The sequence below is a fragment of the Hyla sarda genome, chromosome 2, assembly GCF_029499605.1.
Source record: "Hyla sarda isolate aHylSar1 chromosome 2, aHylSar1.hap1, whole genome shotgun sequence".
Taxonomy (NCBI): Eukaryota; Metazoa; Chordata; class Amphibia; order Anura; family Hylidae; genus Hyla; species Hyla sarda.
Window position 1 is genome coordinate 376,701,204 of NC_079190.1, and position 15,929 is coordinate 376,717,132.

Below are 15,929 nucleotides of genomic sequence, written 5' to 3' on the forward strand. Positions count from 1 at the left end.
GTAAATCAGTAATAAAATCCATACCAATCAGAGACCAAGGCTGTTCGGGGACAGGCAGGGGATGAAGAAAACCAGCGGGCTTCTGGCGAGGAGTCTTATCTCGGGCACAGATAGTGCAGGCTCGCACAAAGTCCACAACATCCGTCTCCAGAGTCGGCCACCAATAGAAGCGGGAGATGAGTTGCACAGATTTCTTGATGCCCACATGACCAGCGAGATGGGAGGAGTGACCCCATTTGAGGATTCCGAGGCGTTGGCGTGGAGAAACAAAGGTCTTTCCTGGAGGAGTTTGCCTGATGGAGGCTGGAGAAGTGGAGATCAGGCAGTCAGGTGGAATGATGTGTTGCGGAGAGAGTTCAACTTCTGAGGCATCCGAGGAACGAGAGAGAGCATCGGCCCTAATGTTCTTATCGGCAGGACGAAAGTGAATCTCAAAATTAAATCGGGCAAAGAACAGAGACCACCGGGCCTGGCGAGGATTCAGCCGTTGGGCAGACTGGAGGTAGGAGAGGTTCTTGTGGTCGGTGTAAATAATAACTGGAAATCTTGATCCCTCCAGCAGATGCCTCCATTCCTCAAGTGCTAATTTAATGGCTAGAAGCTCTCGATCCCCGATGGAGTAGTTCCTCTCCGCCGGAGAGAAGGTCCTAGAAAAAAAACCACAAGTGACAGCATGCCCGGAAGAATTTTTTTGTAAAAGAACAGCTCCAGCTCCCACTGAGGAGGCATCAACCTCCAATAGGAAGGGTTTGGAAGGGTCAGGTCTGGAGAGCACGGGAGCCGAAGAAAAGGCAGACTTGAGTCGTTTAAAGGCGTCTTCCGCTTGAGGAGGCCACGACTTGGGATCGGCATTTTTTTTGGTTAAAGCCACGATAGGAGCCACAACGGTAGAAAAATGTGGAATAAATTGCCTGTAATAATTGGCGAACCCCAAAAAGCGTTGGATAGCACGGAGTCCGGAGGGGCGTGGCCAATCTAAGACGGCAGAGAGTTTGTCTGGATCCATTTGTAGTCCCTGGCCAGAGACCAAATATCCTAGAAAAGGAAGAGATTGGCATTCAAACAGACATTTCTCAATTTTGGCATAGAGTTGATTGTCACGAAGTCTCTGAAGAACCATACGGACATGCTGGCGGTGTTCTTCTAGATTGGCAGAAAAAATTAGGATATCGTCCAGATATACAACAACACAGGAGTATAGCAGATCACGAAAAATTTCATTGACAAAGTCTTGGAAGACAGCAGGGGCGTTGCACAGGCCAAAGGGCATGACCAGATACTCAAAGTGTCCATCTCTGGTGTTAAACGCCGTTTTCCACTCATCCCCCTCTCTGATGCGGATGAGGTTATAGGCGCCTCTTAAGTCCAATTTAGTAAAGATGTGGGCACCTTGGAGGCGATCAAAGAGTTCAGAGATGAGGGGTAGGGGGTAGCGGTTCTTAACCGTGATTTTATTAAGACCGTGGTAGTCAATGCAAGGACGTAGGGAGCCATCTTTTTTGGACACAAAGAAAAATCCAGCTCCGGCAGGAGAGGAGGATTTACGGATAAAGCCCTTTTTTAAATTTTCCTGGACATACTCAGACATGGCAAGAGTCTCTGGGGCAGAGAGAGGATAAATTCTGCCCCGGGGTGGAGTAGTACCCGGGAGGAGGTCGATAGGGCAATCATAAGGCCTGTGAGGAGGTAGAGTCTCAGCTTGTTTTTTGCAGAAAACATCCGCGAAGTCCATATAGGCCTTAGGGAGACCGGTTACTGAGGGAACCACAGAGTCACGGCAAGGGTTACTGGGAACCGGTCTTAGACAGTCCTTGGAACAAGAGGGCCCCCAACTCTTGATCTCCCCAGTGGACCAATCCAGGGTTGGGGAATGAAGTTGAAGCCAGGGAAGTCCAAGGAGAATTTCCGAGGTGCAATTGGGGAGGACCAAAAGTTCAATCCTCTCGTGATGAGATCCGATGCTCATTAGAAGGGGCTCCGTGCGGAAGCGTATGGTACAGTCCAATCTTTCATTGTTTACACAATTGATGTAAAGGGGTCTGGCGAGACTGGTCACTGGGATGTTGAACCTGTTGACGAGAGAGGCCAAAATAAAATTTCCTGCAGATCCAGAGTCCAAGAAGGGCACGGTAGAGAAGGAGAAGGCAGAGGCAGACATCCGCACAGGCACAGTAAGACGTGGAGAAGCAGAGTAGACATCAAGGACTGTCTCGCCTTTGTGCGGAGTCAGCGTACGTCTTTCCAGGCGGGGAGGACGGATAGGACAATCCCTCAGGAAGTGTTCGGTACTAGCACAGTACAGGCAGAGGTTCTCCATGTGGCGTCGTGTCCTCTCTTGAGGTGTCAGGCGAGACCGGTCGACCTGCATAGCCTCCACGGCGGGAGGCACAGGAACAGATTGCAGGGGACCAGAGGAGAGAGGAGCCGAGGAGAAGAAACGCCTCGTGCGAACAGAGTCCATATCTTGGCGGAGCTCCTGACGCCTTTCGGAAAAACGCATGTCAATGCGAGTGGCTAGGTGAATAAGTTCATGTAGATTAGCAGGAATTTCTCGTGCGGCCAGAACATCTTTAATGTTGCTGGATAGGCCTTTTTTAAAGGTCGCGCAGAGGGCCTCATTATTCCAGGACAATTCTGAAGCAAGAGTACGGAATTGTACGGCATACTCGCCAACGGAAGAATTACCCTGGACCAGGTTCAACAGGGCAGTCTCAGCAGAAGAGGCTCGGGCAGGTTCCTCAAAGACACTTCGGATTTCCGAGAAGAAGGAGTGTACAGAGGCAGTGACGGGGTCATTGCGGTCCCAGAGCGGTGTGGCCCATGACAGGGCTTTTCCGGACAGAAGGCTGACTACGAAAGCCACCTTAGACCTTTCAGTGGGAAACAGGTCCGACATCATCTCCAGATGCAGGGAACATTGGGAAAGAAAGCCACGGCAAAACTTAGAGTCCCCATCAAATTTATCCGGCAAGGATAGGCGTAGCCCAGGAGCGGCCACTCGCTGCGGAGGAGGTGCAGGAGCTGGCGGAGGAGATGACTGCTGAAGCTGTGGTAGTAACTGTTGTAGCATAACGGTCAGTTGAGACAGCTGTTGGCCTTGTTGCGCTATCTGTTGTGACTGCTGGGCGACCACCGTGGTGAGGTCAGCGACAACTGGCAGAGGAACTTCAGCGGGATCCATGGCCGGATCTACTGTCACGATGCCGGCTGGCGGGTAGTGGATCCTCTGTGCCAGAGAGGGATTGGCGTGGACCGTGCTAGTGGATCGGTTCTAAGTCACTACTGGTTTTCACCAGAGCCCGCCGCAAAGCGGGATGGTCTTGCTGCGGCGGTAGTGACCAGGTCGTATCCACTAGCAACGGCTCAACCTCTCTGGCTGCTGAAGATAGGCGCGGTACAAGGGAGTAGACAGAAGCAAGGTCGGACGTAGCAGAAGGTCGGGGCAGGCAGCAAGGATCGTAGTCAGGGGCAACGGCAGGAGGTCTGGAACACAGGCTAGGAACATACAAGGAACGCTTTCACTGGCACAATGGCAACAAGATCCGGCAGGGAAGTGCAGGGGAAGTGAGGTGATATAGGGAAGTGCACAGGTGAAGACACTAATTGGAATCACTGCGCCAATCAGCGGCGCAGTGGCCCTTTAAATCGCAAAGACCCGGCGCGCGCGCGCCCTAGGGAGCGGGGCCGCGCGCGCCGGGACAGGACCGAGGGAGAGCAAGTCAGGTACGGGAGCCGGGGTGCGCATCGCGAGCGGGCGCTACCCGCATCGCGAATCGCATCCCGGCTGGAAGCAGAATCGCAGCGCCCCGGGTCAGTGGATCTGACCGGAGCGCTGCAGCGGAGAGAGTGTAGCGAGCGCTCCGGGGAGGAGCGGGGACCCGGAGCGCTCGGCGTAACAATACTGATCAGTGGTATGCATAGACATAGCACTGATTAGTGTTATCTGCAATCTATTTCTCTGGTCTGCTAGAAGGCAGACCAGGGGAGAAGATTGCTCGAGAAGGCCAGGAACAGGTGAGCAGAGCTCCGGAGGATCTCTTTTCTAATTAGCCCCCCGCAATAATGCTGCCCCTAAGCCTCGCAGATACTTCAGATGATGTGATCAGCAGCTAGCCGATTCCAATCACTGTGTCGGGAGCTTGGTGGGACCCCGCAACTTACATGTACGCCGCTGTGAACTAAGTACTAGGGCACAGAGACATGCATGTATGTCTCATGTACTCTAAGGGTTAAATAACTTCTCTAAACAAGTGTTTGTAGATGAGGGCAATGGGGGAGATTTATCAGAACCTGTGTAGAGGAAGAATAGAGAAGTTGCCTATAGCAACCAATCAGATTGCTTCTTTCATTTTATAGACAGCTTTTTAAAAATGAAAGAAGAAATCTGATTGGTTGCTATGGGCAACTGCACCACTCTTCTTCTACACATATATTGATAAATCTCCCTCAATATGTAGATGTTTTAATATTTTTATCATATACTTTACAATACATCAAGTTGCCATATTCAAGAACACAAGGATGTCCAGCGCAGGTAAATGGCAACGGGATGCTTTATTACGGTACTTCAGCACATAGGTGACAACGGTACAGGTGACACGTTTTGGCCCTGGAGTTGGGCCTTAGTCATACACAGGTACAAGGTATATGCAACCTTAATATGCAGAGCACCTCTCATGGTCCGACCAATCACGGGTCATGACCAAGAGAAGAGACTCCTCCCCCATAAGTCTGGACAGGTGTGCTGTGATCAAGAGTTTCAGCACAGCTCACCTGTGCAGAGGGGGTGAGCACAGGACTGGAGACATAGAATAAAATACAAGGTAGCAGAAAAATTACTAGTAGTAAAAAACATTAGCTGCAGTTATCCTTGTAAACATATTGTATTCATAAAAACAATTCATTACTCACATTCAAAATAAGGAAGAAAGAATTTCCTTGTATTTCAGACAAAACTCATTGGGGACAAGAACAGATCATGTATACGCATAGGTGAACATATGTCCATAGTATAAAAATATATTTATTTGAATCAACATGATAAAATTGTGCTTGGCCCCAGAAAGTGTAGTAGTCATGCATATACATAAAAGAAATGCAAGTATGAACATTGTGAGGAAGGGGCATGTTTACTAGATCAGTATAATAATATGTGTGTTGAATAATAATGACCTAGAAGAACACAGACCCTCGGAACTTGAATAAATACAGGAAAAGAGAGGGGAAAAATATATTGTACTAAATATACAGATAAGAAATATTCAATAATGTAAAATGATGTCCATTCTTTTATTGAGGCCATTCGGCATGGAGACCATGGACCAAGTCCAGCACCTGGCCGAAACGCGTCACTTCCGACCTGTTAGCTGTTGCTTCTGGCGTGATGTGAAATAAAGCTACACTTATTTGATCTGCACCTGAGCTGGAGTTCTTTCTATATTTTGTACTGTGCATATAACCACAACAGATACATTTACAATGATCCACTATGTCGCAACCATGTTGGGTGCGACTGGGTGTTCTGTTCTACAAATAAGCTAGGTGAAATTACTTGCCCTACTGTAGGGGCCCTCCTGGAAATGCATTTATAACCCGACGAGAATACCCCCTGGAAAGCCGGATCACTGGTGATGACCGGCATGTACTTGTGAATAATACTGCATATCTTTTTGAACTCGTGACTGTATCTTGTAGAGAACGTAATCGGTAAGTCTATCCCTGATGATTCCGGTTTATTTCTTTTGTCTAGTTTGGGTGAGATGAGAGTGTCCCGTGTTTTATTAGAGGCTATACCCCTTCCCCGCTTAATGTCGTGTGTATTGTAACCCCGGGCGAGAAGTCTGGACTCAATTTCCCCCGCCTCCCGCTCGAAGTCTACATCTGTAGAACAATTTCTCCGAGCAATGAAGAACAATTTCTTATCGTCTCGCCCACAGGCAAATTTCTGATCACATGTGGTGGGTGGCAGGACGATTCATGTAGAGTAGAATTAACGGCAGTACTTTTTCTATGTGTAGTAGTAATCACACACTGCCTCAGCCCGTCACCCACCAAATGTATATCCAAGAAATTTACACATTGGTTTTCATGAGTTACTGTGAATTTCAGGTTATGTGAATTTCTGTTCAAATACTCATTGAAGTCTGGTATGGTCACCACATCGGACCCCCAAATGATGAGGAGGTTATCTATGTAGCAACCATACCAGACGATAGATGACAAAAATGGATTAGACGGGGAGAAGATGGTCCCCCTCTCCCACCAAAACATATAGATGTTGGCGAGAGAGGGGGAGAACTTTTCCCCCATCAAAGCCCCCGTAATCTGGAGAAAAAACTTTTGTTGAACATAAAATAATTATGGGCTTACTGTGGCAGGCGACACCCAGGTCGCTACCCCCGATATGACTCCACCACACTAGTAGCTGGGCAGGCGAGGTACAGAAGGATAATGCAAAGGCCTAGTCGGACTTAGCAGAAGGTCTTGGCAGGCAGCAAAGGTGCGTAGTCAAAAACATAGCGGAAGAGTCTAGAATACGGGCAAGGCAAACAGACAAAAGTATGCTTAATCTCAGGCAATGGGCACTGAAGATCTGGCAGGGAGGAAGGGGCAGAGCTTACTTATATAACCTGGCAGAAGGACCAGGCACCAATCAGTGGTGCACTGGCCCTTTAAATTTAAAGAAGCCAACACGCGCGCCCTAGGAGGTGGGGATGCACGCGCCAGGAACCAGGGGACAGAGCGGAGGCAGGTGAGAAGCGGGTTGCAATTCTCATGCGGACGCGTCCTGCCATGCGAATTGTGGCCTGGCCCGGAGAGCGTGGAGGTGAGCGCTCACGTTCAGAGCACCAGACCGGAGCGCTCACCGTAACATATATTCACAGGTTACTGTAGTTCAATATGTAGCGTTTCTTTACTCTGGTGACACACTACCCTGTGGGCAGGGAAACTTTCATGAGGTGACAATCAAGCAGCACTAACTCTGACCAAATGCCAATAAAGAGATTAATGTATTGCAGAGAGACCCTTGTTTAGCTGTATTCTCTCTTTTGAAGATGAAGAAAACGAATTCTTTGATATGAAGAACTATATCCTCACAGCGTGGACAGGAACAGGGACAGTGACTTAATTATAGAGAGAATTTCACCTAGCAATAACACATGTGGTATAGGTGTATGTGTGTCTAGCTAGAGTAGAAGCTAGGAAATATGCACACTTTACTGACTGACTGGACTACCCAGCAAGAGTAGGGCTGGGCACTAACTGGTTTGGGCACAACCCTTCTCCTGAGGGAGGCTGGTCTAGGGACTTCTCCCACAACCACATGAACAAAGCATCATTCCTTGTTACATGAAGACAAACATTAACCCTTTTCACTCTGAATACCTGCAGAGTGAACTTCCAGTGCCCCATAAACATTTATGCAATATAACAAAACATTTTTCTTTTCAACCACATGACAACTTCTGAAGGATAGTAGCAAGACCATTGGTGCAGGGACACTACATATGTATAAGGTGGAACGACTTTATGACATGTACTACCTGCAGAAGGCTCCACAGTCCAGGGGCTTGTTGCTGGAGAGAGATGAAACTTCAGCTTCTTTAGCCGCCCCATGACTGACAATGGCCTCCTCCTTCGGAGATGTGCAGGAACTTGTCAAACTTTAGCTTTTACCCCTGTACTCTGATGTCCGTGTACTTCTGACAGTCTGAAACTTCAGGAGGAGGGAGGGCTGGGTAAGGTATGGTCAGCTGATTAGGTAAGCAGTGCTCTAGTATAGGAAGAAGGCATGTGACAACCCAATAGAGAGTTATAATGGCTGCCTATGATTATTGTGCTTCCTCTCTTTATAACCAAGGGGCAATAAATCATATTATTAAAACAGAATGCAGTTGGCATGCACACTAGTGATGATGTACCGGGATTACTGGCATCATAGTTGTATAAGTGGCTTGCTTTATATGAAAATAGAAGCAATAAATGTCTTCTTAAAGGATATACCTAACTCCTGGAACCAAGTACCAGACAGCGTTTGTACTTTTGTACACGATACGACTATATCTTTCTTAATAGCTTTCTGCTATTAAAAAATCCAGTATATGGAAAATCTTTTGTAATTACAGGTTGTAGGACATTTTATCCTTTACATATTTTATCTCCTCCTTTCCCAGACAGACTCGGAACACCTTATGGCATGAGAACACAAGCTTCTTACAAACCCTGTGCTGTACACCTCCAGCATGACTCCTGGGTATAACATCAGATCATTAATAAGTCATACTAATTAAGTCTTGTTTTAGCAGGTTTCTTAAAGGTGTCTTCTTTTAACATTTTCAAATCTGCATCTGTGACTCAAATAGAATTGTTATGTTGTGTTGCCTTGGGTGGAGGTATCGGATGGCCCGGTGAAGCCGCTCTGCATTAGGATGGAGGATGCATAACAACTTAAGTGGCTTGATTTCAGCCATTTACTGTAGGTAGCTTTCATAACTAAGCTATAGCATAACAATATAAAAACATCAAGGTACAATTATTTACCTTCATGATACAGACTTAAAACTGTATTTAAATGGTATAAATCAATAGGGAAAAAAATGCCTCTTTCTCTTTTATCAGACTATTTTCCTGCTCTTCCCTTCCTAGATTTATTATTCACTGGAAAAATGTCTAAAGTTCACTACCAGGTGCATCACCAGCTTACTGAAAAGTGCTGTAAATGAAAGGAGAACTCCGGAATAGGAAAATTATTGTCCATACTGCCGGCAGTAAAAAAAATAAACAGGTACATACCTTCCTTCGCTCCCCCCGGAGGTGCCTCCGGTAATCGGCTCCGGCCTCCGCCCCGCTCCTTTTCCTGGTTGCCGGTGGTCAGCGAGTCATACTGCATTCAGCCAATCACCGGCCGCAGCGAAGTCCCGACTTGGCCGGCGATAGACTGAGCGGCAGTGTGATGTTTTCCTCCCCGGCACCTCCGAGGGAGCTAAGGAAGGTATTTAACTGTTAATTTTTTTACTGCCGTCAGTATGGACAATAATTTTCCTATTCCGGAGTTCTCCTTTAAAGTCTTTAGAGAAAGGTCAAAGACTTTGGTGAAAGCATTTAGTAACTGCTTCATCTCACCCCAGTATTCTGCTGTTGCTTCTTCTGAGGGTGTGTTGAAAAGAGATCAGGATCTCCTCTTCTTAGTTTGCACAGTATATGGGAGACATCATAGTAGATAATCTCCACCCACTCACATAGGGTCAATTGAAAATCTTTTCAAAGAAACACCTAGATACTTGTCAGAAGATTACACTAGTGAGGTCCAATGTTTTTTAAACAACATCCTGCAGTCTAAAAAATGCCATAATTTTAATAACTTTTTAGAAATCTCCCATCTAGACAGTTTTTTTTCCTGCGTGTTTCCTTTAATATTAGTATATGGAAGCTGTCCCTCTATAATCATACCACCCTCTTATCTGATCAAAGACCAGATTTTAAGTGGGAACCCCTTTTATTGTACATGCAATGGAGGTTGCCAGAGATGGGGACAGTGCACTACACATCTTGCTGCAATGGGGGTATGAGCCATGTTAAGGACCAAGAAAGAGATGAGGAGCCATGCTGGTAACCAGGAATGATATTGGGAGCTATGCTGGGCAACAAGACTGATATGGGGAGCTTTATTAATGACTAAAACTGAGGTAGGTAGCCATGCTGGGGACCAGGATTGAGATGGACTGCCATGCTGGAAACCAGGATTGAGATGAAGAGTCATGTTGGCAACCAGGACTGAGATGAAGAGTCATGCAGGGCATCCAGAATGAGATGGGTAGCCATGCTTTAGACCAGGAGTAAGAAAGAAAGCCATGCATAGGACCAGGAATGAAATGGGGAGCCATGTTGGGAACCTGGAACAAGATGGGATGCCATTCTGCGAAGTATAAATGAGATGGGGAGCCATGCTTGGGAGCAGAGATAAGAATGGAGCCATGCTAGGACCAAGATTGAAATAGGAAGCCAAGCTCTGGACTAGGAATGAGTTAGAGATGCCCTTCTGTGAACTAGTAATGAGATGATGAGCCAGGTTGGGAACCAATAATGACATATATAGCCTTGCTGGGGACTAGGAATTAGATGGGGAGCAATGCTAGGGAGAAGTAATGTAAGGAATTACCAAGCTGAGACCTTTATTTGACACAAGATTAAGGAGTATTTGGCTCTTTACCCATTAAAGACTCAGCCAATTTAGATTTTAGTTTTTTCCTCCTTATCTTTTAAGAACTCTGACACTTTTTTTCCATCCACAGAAGCAAATGAGAGCTTGTTTTTTTATGCAACAAAGGACACCTTTCATTTTACCATAAAATGTATGATGCAACGAAAAAGTTATTATTCGTGACTTAAAATTGAAAAGAAAACTTCAATTTAGGAGGGTTTGGTTTTTACGTAGTGCATTTTTTGATAAATGACATGTTCTCTTTATTCTGATTGAAACAAATACCCATTTTTGTACTGCTTGAAAAAAGCCAAACTTATTTTGTTAAAAATGTTTAATATTGTCCTCTTCTAACCCCATATAACTTTCTTATTTTTCCATATATGAGTCTGTATGGTCTGTAATTTTTATTGATACTACTTTTGCATATATATATATATATATATATATATATATATATAATATGTAGCTTTTTGGTCCCTTTTTATGTGCTGTTGGCATAACACTGATCAGTGATACATGCAAACCATTAGTACAGTCTGCCAGAAGGCAGACCATACATATGGATCCAGGAAAAGCGGCACCAAGGAGGTAAGGAGACATTGCCATCTAGACTTCTCGAACCTCTGCAATCACGCTGCGGGTGGTCAGATAATGTAGATGTTGGAATCAGTATTTATCATGGCATCTGAACGGGTAATGTAGACATCAGCGTGATCACTAATATCTGCCATTATTCATGGAGGTCCCAGCCTGTTCTGATCATTGTGTCGGGAGACATGATGATCGTACATGTACATCACTGTGCCCTTAGTACCTCTGCAAGGGGTGAATGTTTTTTTGTGCTTATTTGTGTGCTGTAGATGTTGACTTTATTATCCCCTTTACCAACATTCTCTAATATTGAACTAATTTGAGCTGACAGCTCGTAAAAGGTTTTACTGTATTTCACATAATGTTACATTTTATTTTATAGATAGAGCTTATAGTGTGGACTAATATACCTTTTCACCCTTGAGATTGGGATAAAACAATGTGATTAACTAATTATATGTATACTGTCTAATGCAACTGAGTCCATTGTAGGGTGTGTAGTTCATAGTCCCTGATGGAAACAGTGCAAACATGCATTTAGTTTTTTTTGCTGCATCATCGTGCAATATGCCACAATTTCTCCAAAATCCATTGACATATATGTAATCAAATAGTATCCAAAACATTATAGTTCATGCACTGCTAACACATTTCTATCCTTTTACAGATCAGCTTGAGTTTGAAATGGAGGAAAAGTGCCGAATTCTGGAAGCTAGGTATACTGAAAAGGAACAGCTGAATCTCCAGTTAAAAAAGGATCTCTATCTCCGAGAGAATCGAGTTGCAGCCTTGAGATCTAAGCTACGGGATAAAGAAAGACGGTTCCTGGAGGAGCTGAAGAGAAGAAGTCACAGAGTGACCATATTAAACACAGAGCTCCATAAACAAACTGAAGCTGCAGCTTATTTATCTTTCCAGTTGCATGCCTCCAAGCAAAAGCCACAAAGCTTGCAAAACAACTGCCAGACAACTTCAAGGTCTTTGGACATCGTTGGAGTCAAGCAACCTCAACATGAAGTAAGAGTGAGACGGAGAGCACATAAGAACCACAGTGTCTGGAGGCCTGACTGTTCCTTGGGTATAGCTATGTCAAGAGACTATTGTCAGAGAGAGCAAATGACCAACTATGATGACTTGGAAGCTATGCCAGACCCAGCTTTATTTTTATACCCTAAGAGGTTCCTGCAGCCCCCAAGGCAGAGATCGGACACAAAATCCCACTTTGATAAAAGTGCTTCAGGCCCTGCGGGTGGTGGTCTGTCAGTCGGTCCTCAATGGTCAGAAAAACTCTCCTCCGATAATGAGGACACATCACCTCCTATTCCTGTTGTAAAAGCAAAACTTCCAAAAAGTGAGAAAGGAAAAAGGCGAATATTGGCCCGACAAGACTCAGATTCAGAATGAAGCAGTACACATATTTTAAAATCCCATGAAAGGATATTTATCAGAACCTAGTAGGCCATAGGCTGTCTGAAAGGGAGAAAAGGCAGGTACTTTTAGTGACATATATGTCCACTGAGATTTTGGATTTAAAGGAACATTCTCTTTTTGCTATTGTTCTGTGTCTGGCTGCTTTTTTCTCTTTCTGTTCTTCTTTTAATAGTTTTTTTTACATTTTTGTTACAATTCTAGAACTATTTTTATAAAATTAATTTTAGTTTTAAAGGTATTGGGGAATTATAACACATAACGCAAACAGTAACATTAATTCTCCAAAGAAGAGTTCATGAATCCTACAAATTATTGACCTCTTAAAAATAAAAGAAAGACCAAACATTGCTCCAGAAAGATGTTTCTACTTTCCCCGAAACAGTATTTGCATAATTTTAGGACTAACGTTCAGTAGGTCTCTTTGCTGCTTGGCCTTGCCATCTTCCATAGGAGTCAGAGGTTTCATTGGTCCCTGGTTCAGGATAATGTGAACATAAATATAAATACTGAATGTTATTTTCCATTTAAGGGATTTAATGTGAAAATTTCAAATTTTTCTTAGAACAGAGATCACTACAAAATCGTAACATGTGCTCAAGGAATTCAGGAATCCGGAGAATGAACTGCAGTATGATTTTTCTACAACAAGAAAAAAAAATGTTCTATTTATTTTTACATTGCTCAAAACTGTATATTAAAACACTCCGGTTTGCACAATGAAACAAGAATGAGCTGGTTTCTCAACATCTGATTTACATCGATTAATTTTTGTAATACATACCAAAGTAAGAATTACATCACAACAATCTGAAGTAATATTCCCTACCAAGCTTTATGCCATATAGACAGTATTACTAGGCTTATAATTACGCAATGATGTCATTGATGGCTAGACATGAAGACACTTTACTTATTCATCAGTATGCAATGATATCCGTTCATCTAATCTTTATAAAATGATAATTTTCCTTGTTCCATCTTTGCATTTCAATCTTCATTAAATTTTCTTCCAGGCCTTTTACCTTACTCATGAAAATCTAAGAGGAAATGCTCAACATGCACATGATAAGACAAAGCCTCTAACTAGTTTTTAAAGAGATGTTCTCATTCGCTGGTTTATCTCCGGGCAGTGTGGGAACATTAAGCTATTATATTCAGAGCTACTTTGTGAATATATGATTTTTATAGCTTTGAAATTTGCATATATATAAATCAAAGAAGAATTTAAAATCTCATTTTGCAAAGGCTTGTAAGAAGGTCCCTATCCTCAAGTAGAAGCATTGTGTGGTCGGTCACAAGCAGGACATGGAAAATGTACCTGTTTTGCAATACAGATCTGTATTACTAAAGATAACCTAGTCACGTAATACACATGACCATGATCCTTCCATTGGAGTCATCATTGGAAGACTACCAAATTTGGATGGAGGACAGAAGCAACAAGGGTCTTTCAATGTCAACTAATGATATGAAAATGTTGGGAGTATGCTTTGTTCATATTTTAAAATAGGCAGTCATGATCCACACATGGGGCCTAGTTTAGTACAATTACAGATAGGGTATATGTTTTTTTTTTTATGTTGCTTAGGCCACCAAGTTCTTCTATCTTTCTAAATACACAACTTCTATCGAGCTCACACTGTTAAACTGCGTTCTTCCCTCTGACCATTATTTAAAAGAAACTGTAACTTTGTAGGTTGACTGTTACAACAATACAGCTAGTTATTAAGGTCTCTGAATAAGATCCAAACTGTTCCCTCCTGCTGTCAAAATTTGGTTTTATAATGTGAAAAATGTGATTTTTACTCAAACAGAGCTCCAGATCTCCTGCATTGCCACAGAGTTATAGGGTACATGTCTGGTCTCTATGCTGCCACTATTATGAAGAGCTTATTATTAAAGGGGTACTCCACTGGAAAACATGTTCTTTTAAATCAACTGGTGCCAGAAAGTTAAACAGATTTGTAAATTACTTCTATTAAAAAATCTTAAAGGGGTATTCCAGGAATTTCTTTTTATTTGACTATGCTACAGGGGCTGTAAAGTTAGTGTAGTTCATAATATAGTGTCTGTACCCATGTGTGACGGTTCTCTCACAATTCTTATGTGATTTTCACTCCACTATTTATTTTTAACAGCATACAAAATGACTGCTGTCTCAGATTTTTTCCAGGTTGCAATGTGGCCGAGACCAGACCTCACTAGTCAGCTAATGACAGGGAGCCTGTCTGCTTCAATGGGTGGAGCAATCGCTTGGTGGGCGTGAGATCAATCTGCAACATCTGTAGGCACCCTGATTGAAAACCACACTGATTTGAATGGATTCAGCTCATTTATGTTTCAATGGGTGGGGTGGCTGATGTGTGGGAGAGAGGAAAATGGAAGCCTTCCTAAGCATATCCATCACTGCCTGCCAGGTACGTACTAAAATCACCTTATTTTGGATAACCCCTTTAATCATTCCACTACTTGTCAGCTGCTGTATACTACAGAGAAAGTTCTTTTTTTTTTTTTTTTTTCTGTTTGACCACAGTGCTCTCTGCTGACACCTCTGTCCATGTCAGGAACTGTCCAGAGCAAGAGAGGTTTGCTATGGGGATTTTCTCCTACTCTGGACAGTTCCTAAAATGGACAGAAGTGTCTCAGCAGAGAGCACTGTGGCCAGGCAGAAAGTAAATTAAAAAAGAAAAGAACTTCCTGTGGAGCATATAGCAGCTTATACGTTCTAAAAGGATTAAGATCTTTAAATAGAAGTAATTTACAAATCTGTTTAACTTTCTGGCACCAGTGGATTTAAAAAAAATGTTTTCCAGTGGAGTACCCCATTATATTCAAAATATATTTGGAGACCCAGGTGTAGGCCCATTGGCAATGTCTGGATGGATAGGCATTTGGTGGCTGAGGTTGTTTCACCAAACCTCCCATACTCATTGGGCTGGTACAGTTATGAGAGTGTTGCACTTGGAATTGTGATTGTTCCCAGGGGCACTCTCCATGTGTGAGTATGTTTCCTAGATTATGTTGGTTGCAAATGACTAGCCAGAGAAAAGAGCAACTCCTTATTTGGTGAAGTGAAAAACATGTCTTCTTTAAGAGGCTTTACTGTGGCTGGAGAAGGTTTCCCTACTCTGTTCCTTTTTCTAGATGTCTCTTTCTCTAGCCTTCAGTATTAAGATTTTCTCAAATGCAGGTAGGAAACTGCTTGGCTTTTTCCACGATGAGGGGTGCACAAACTTACAGTGGAGGGAAAAAGTATTTAGTCAGCCACCAATTGTACAGGTTCTCCCACTTAAAAAGATGAGAGAGGCCTGAAATTTTCATCATAGGTATACCTCAACTATGAGAGACATAATGAGAAAAAAAATACATAAAATTACATTGTCTGATTTTTAAAGAATTTATTTGCAAATTATGGTGGAAAATAAGTATTTAGTCACCAACAAACAAGCAAGATTTCTGGCTCTCACAGACCTGTAACTTCTTCTTTTAAGAGTCTCCTCTGTCCTCCCCTTGTTGCCTGTACTAATGGCACCTGTTTGAACTTATCAGTATAAAAGACACCTGTCCACAAACTCAAACAGTCACACTCCAAACGCCACTATGGCCAAGACCAAAGAGCTGTTGAAGGACACCAGAAACAAAATTGTAGACCTGCACCAGGCTGGAAAGACTGAATCTGCAGTAGGCAAGCAGCTTGGTGTGA

General features: G+C 43.5%; 1 protein-coding gene across 2 annotated transcripts in view; it reads left to right on the top strand.

Moving 5' to 3' along the window:
• CCDC92B (coiled-coil domain containing 92B) overlaps positions 1-15,520 on the top strand; it is a 97,148-nt gene extending 81,628 nt beyond the window's left edge. For both annotated transcript variants that reach the window (XM_056558450.1, XM_056558451.1), the window contains exon 4: positions 11,463-15,520. In XM_056558450.1, coding sequence (XP_056414425.1) covers positions 11,463-12,199 — 737 coding nt within the window. In that variant the 3' untranslated portion in view covers positions 12,200-15,520. The remainder of the gene's footprint in view (positions 1-11,462) is intronic.
• The last annotated feature ends 409 nt before the right edge of the window (positions 15,521-15,929 follow it).